General features: G+C 37.5%; 1 protein-coding gene across 1 annotated transcript in view; it reads right to left on the bottom strand.

Annotated features, from left to right (window-relative positions):
• The window catches only part of zgc:103559, a 9,907-nt gene extending 7,346 nt beyond the window's left edge, over positions 1-2,561 (bottom strand). The window contains exons 1-2 of the mRNA XM_014011044.1: positions 2,364-2,561; positions 2,096-2,247 (exon numbers count right to left, since the gene is read on the bottom strand). Of these exons, the coding sequence (XP_013866498.1) occupies positions 2,096-2,247; positions 2,364-2,510 (299 nt within the window). The 5' untranslated portion in view covers positions 2,511-2,561. The remainder of the gene's footprint in view (positions 1-2,095; positions 2,248-2,363) is intronic.
• Between the last annotated feature and the right edge of the window lie 2,407 nt (positions 2,562-4,968).

The raw sequence follows: 4,968 nt of genomic DNA, 5'->3' as shown, positions 1-4,968 counted from the left end.
CACACACACACACACACACATTTTTAATTTTCTTTACTTGAGTTAATTTGGAAATAGATTTTAAATTAATTATGAATGTTAAATTTATGATTCAATGCAACAAAATAAACAAATTTAAAAAGTGAAAGATAATACCTAACAGGCCCCTGAACTGTTGATTTGAATAACTGTGCCCCCCTGAGCAATTCATTTGAATAGCTCTGTACTGACATCTCAAAATAGGCCACATTAAAGTCAGCATCAACCATAAACTACATCTCCCATGATGCATTGTGATTATTTCGCCTGCAAAATGAGGGCATCCCACTACTAGCTGGAGGTGCACAGGGTTCAAAAGTAGCTGCCTGCTGGCAAAATTCACTGTAAAATTTATATTTCACTGCATTTTCACTGTCAACTTTTGCTGCGGCCCATTTGTTCTGGGAAGTTAGAATTTCCTACTTGCAAGTTGTAAATTTAAACTAGGACACCCCTCTGGTGGGAATTCACTGTCAGAAAGTGGGAGAGTTCAGAATTCAGAACAGCAGCTACTCACCAGGACTTAACAGAGTAAAACTCTTTTATTTTCACTTTTAATAGTATTTCTGTTTTATTTATTTTACATTTAGTCAGTCATACACGTAGTACTCTTCAGTGTTTATAAGAGGACGTGTTAAAACAGTGTTTCAATGCAGGAAATACCAGGTAGAGCTCAGTGGTTGTTTGTTAGTGGTGCTCAGGGACGTAATGTTTTGTGTTTATTGAAAGTTAAATGCAAAACATTGAAGTTAATTACCACTGCCGTTCAAGGGCCACCATAATTCTCATGTGAGTTCCACACTCTTGATGTTAACAATCTGAAATTCTGTCTTTGCAGGGTCTTGGTAAAGTCTTCAAGTGGGTTTCCCATTACATTTTGACTAGAACAGAACAGAACCAAGTTGGATTTGTTCAAAACTTTCATTGGAAGATTTTTATAGTGTGTTTTTAAGGTGGTGATAGTAGTACACTATTTAAAGCCTGGGTGAAAATGTCCCAAATGTCCCGCTCAGACAAAAACACACTTCAGATCATTTTTTAAAAAGTTGCTCTAAATTTGCTCTTGTATGAAAATATATATCTATATATTTTAACACATTTACCTTCAATTACAGGGCGGCTATGGAACAATGGTAGGGCAGCCGATTTGGGACCAAAAAGGTTCAAGTTCAGCTCCCTGCCATGTCTGCATGTTGTGGTGTCCTTGAGCAAGTTTAAACTGCTCCTTGGGTGCTTAAATAACTACGGGTGTATTTTTCATCATTGTATGGAAACATGCACTGATGACAAGTAAAGTACGTTTACATTTATTAATTACTTCATGCTTAAAAATAGTTCAAGTTTACAACTGTGGTTAGCATTCTTAGTGAGCAGATTCTGGTTCCAAAAATACAAGATGGCAGCTCCTGTAAGCCAGGTCCAGCTAGTATTGTTTCTCAACAACAAGAGACGGTGAGGACATTTGTTCTTAGAGCTGGTGAAGAGTGTCTCAGAGATGCAGAAAATAGAGGACAAAAATGTACTTGTCTGTTAGTCATTTAAAGTTAACAGATTCTCTATATGGTGCCGTTTCTCCTCGAGGTGTTCCTCACTGTAAATCAAGATTTAAAAGTGTAAATTGTAACTAAAGAAGAAGAACCCAACCCATCTATGTTGCCTTTAACTCGATCAGGCATATTTCTAAAATTATATTTTTGTTTTGTGAGATAAGTTTAATCAGCACTGGATTAAATACTTGTGCAAAAAGAATAAAACCTGCATTTAAAAAATAGTTTAAATGTGAAAATGGATCAAAAATCATTTTACAGTAGCTGGATAAATTGTTTTAAAAAAACCAAAGTGATTTTTTTTCTGTTCAAAGCTGATTTTCAGAAACAATCACAGTCTCATGATATTGTTACTGATGCCACCACCAACCCCCTTTATTTTCTGAAGAATCTGTAATTTCTCCAAAAATGTTTCTAGCTCCATTTCAAAACGCCGTGATCTTTGAACCCTTATTTAGTTTTATTTCTCAACCTGTTTGCGGTTCAGACAGAGGGCACTGACTGATTGATTTCTGGGGTTGGAAACTTACAGGGGCATGTCCACGATGGTGGTCACTCCACCTGCAGCGGCCGCCCTGGTGGCCGTGCAGAAACCCTCCCACGAGGTGCGTCCCGGCTCATTAACGTGGACGTGACAATCTACGATCCCTGGCATCACCACGCTGTCACCCACATCCAGCACCTGCGGTCACAGCAAGCTTTCACAACTCCATCCACCCACCAGTCCTCAGACGAGCTGCATCAGTGCACCTGCTCTTCCACCGTTACAGGAACTCATAGCAGTGACAGCCAGCTTACCTCACAGCCAGCATCCTCTGTAAAGTCGCAGGAAGAGAGAATTTGACGTATTTTTCCATCTTTTATCAGAACAACAGCAGGACTTACTTCATTACCAACCAGTACTCGACTACTCCTAACAGCACTAACATGAGATCCGAGCTTCATGGCTGCCTTTACTGAGAGTTAACGGGTACAATAAACTCTCTGCACTTTGCTTTTCCATGTATTCTTATCAGTTCAGTGGCTGTGAGCTGAGACACCACCTCCAGCTGGTTTGTTGACATTTTTATTCAGCAGGGGACAAGCAGAGATACAACTCCGGTCAACCACATCAGGGTCAAAGTGTTTTATTGTGCTAACATGTATTAATAACAATCATATAATGTTAATCTGTAGCACAAACACACAAGGGAAGGAGAGAGGCTTTTCATTCTCTGGAGCAGAGAGGACACAGCTGAGGAGAAGCTATTTACCTGACCTTTCAGCTGTTTCTCGTTCAGAGGCAGTAGCTTGTTGCTGCTCACTAAAGCCTTCATAGGTGCATAAAAAGCCTTAACAACTCACCAGAATTACTTTAACCAGTGGCACAAAACGTGGGTTTGCACTGTATGTGGTGTGTAGTGCTTCACTGGATGCAATGTGGGAAAATAATTTTTACTCAGCATTTTCTGTATTGAACAGTTTTAACTTGTGTGATAATGATACACATGCATATATGATCGATAACGCTGTCAATCCACAGTATTCCTGACATTGTGCCATTACCCATGATTCATAGCAGAAGCTAGTTTTGTACTTCCGCTTGTGCCATTGTTTACGGTTGCAGGGGATACACTTTAATTGTTGATTAAAGTTTCTCTCACTGTAGTTTCCTTTATCTGCCGTAAATGGCAACACATCGGAGGTGGATACACTAAGGATGCTTTAAAAAGCGGCGAGGACAATGCATTCACAGTGCCTCACCCGTCACTTTTCACTAGGTAGATAACATGAAGCCATGGCCCGTTGTTAGTTGCATCAGCATTAATTACCTCATTGATGGCGAGGAATTACGTAATTATAAGAGCACCGAGGTGTATACAATGGGGGGAAAAGTATTTAGTCAGCCACCAATTGTGCAAGTTCTCCCACTTAAAAAGATCAAGTGTATTGATTAAGATGAACATAAACATCTGGTCTGTGATCATTTATTACACTATCATTTCTAAAAAAAAGACCACCGCATTTTCTAACAATCAACGCAAAATGTAATAATATTACATAATGCAGTCTTAGTGCAGTTTTATTATATTTTGAAGCACGATTTAATGACATTACATAATGTGACCTTACAAGCACCAACAGCGCTGAACATGAAGGAATAATGTTGGATGGAGTCAGATATCTTTTCTGTTTCTTTTTTTTTTTTACCCCCCAGAACAGCATAACTGAACATCTCACATTGTGACTGATTGACTACTTCTGTCGGTCACTCTTCTTCTCACACTCATAAATACACACGCTACATGTTGCTGTTCTTTGCAATTGTACAATTATAAATAGCAGACTAGCGCCACACAGTAGAGAAAACTAATTACTGCACTTCAATCAAAAGAACATGTTCAATATTTTCAACTTGAGTACACAAAACCAACCTCTCATCACAGTTTATGTTCACTGTAACATCATGTATTTTATGAGCATATAGTCTTTTTCTTTTTTTAATTATGTTTTTAATTTTGCCTCACTTTATGTAGTTCCCTAGTTTGTTATATTTAGAGCAAATTTGCCACTAAAACACACCATAAATCTGGAAAAAAGATTTACTTACTCAAAAACCTTACTTTACTTTAAATGAGGTACCAAAGTAGTGATCTAGCTTTGACACTTCTGAAGCATCAGAAGTTATTGATCACTTGATTTTTGCCAAACAAATCAAGCTCCGACACTGTTCTTTTGAAACAGTGTTGTTTTTTTCAGTATCCGGGGGTATGGCAGGCCATTTTAGAATCAGGTTCACCACACTTACATACACACAATATATTACACAATATATTTACTTTTATTTTCAATAGGCAAAATACTTATTTAAGATATTTCTAATTACATTCAGACTAGTATAAATGATTCCAGATTTATGTATGGAGGTGTAAGAATGTTCAGTTTGAAAACTTGAATTAAATGCAGGAAGCTGCTCAAGTACAATCAAGAACATTTATTTTGAACACATACAGTGTATCCTTTTACAGCGCTGGGCCAATTTTGACAATGTGAAGTTTGAGTGGACGACAGTGTCAAAGCAACCAAGAAAAACTGTAATAGATGTTTTAGTTATTTAAGATATCTTTAATTATATTCTGACTTCTCTAATTACATTCTGACCAATATAAATGACATCAGTTTTAACAGGTAGAGGAGAAGGCAGAGCACGTGATGCTCAGGTGGCTCTGCGGGGATGTTAAGCATCTTGTGAATTTGTATTTTAATATTGGTTTTACAAATAAAGAATTATTGAATCTTTGAACACCAGCATCAAATTATTGTCACAGGACTTTGAAACGAGTGTGCAAACCATATCTATCTATCTATCTATCTATCTATCTATCTATCTATCTATCTATCTATCTATCTATCTATCTATCTA

Source organism: Austrofundulus limnaeus, unplaced genomic scaffold (genome assembly GCF_001266775.1).
Source record: "Austrofundulus limnaeus strain Quisiro unplaced genomic scaffold, Austrofundulus_limnaeus-1.0 Scaffold76, whole genome shotgun sequence".
In the NCBI taxonomy this organism is placed as follows: domain Eukaryota; kingdom Metazoa; phylum Chordata; class Actinopteri; order Cyprinodontiformes; family Rivulidae; genus Austrofundulus; species Austrofundulus limnaeus.
This window is presented reverse-complemented; position numbering and strand designations above follow the sequence as displayed.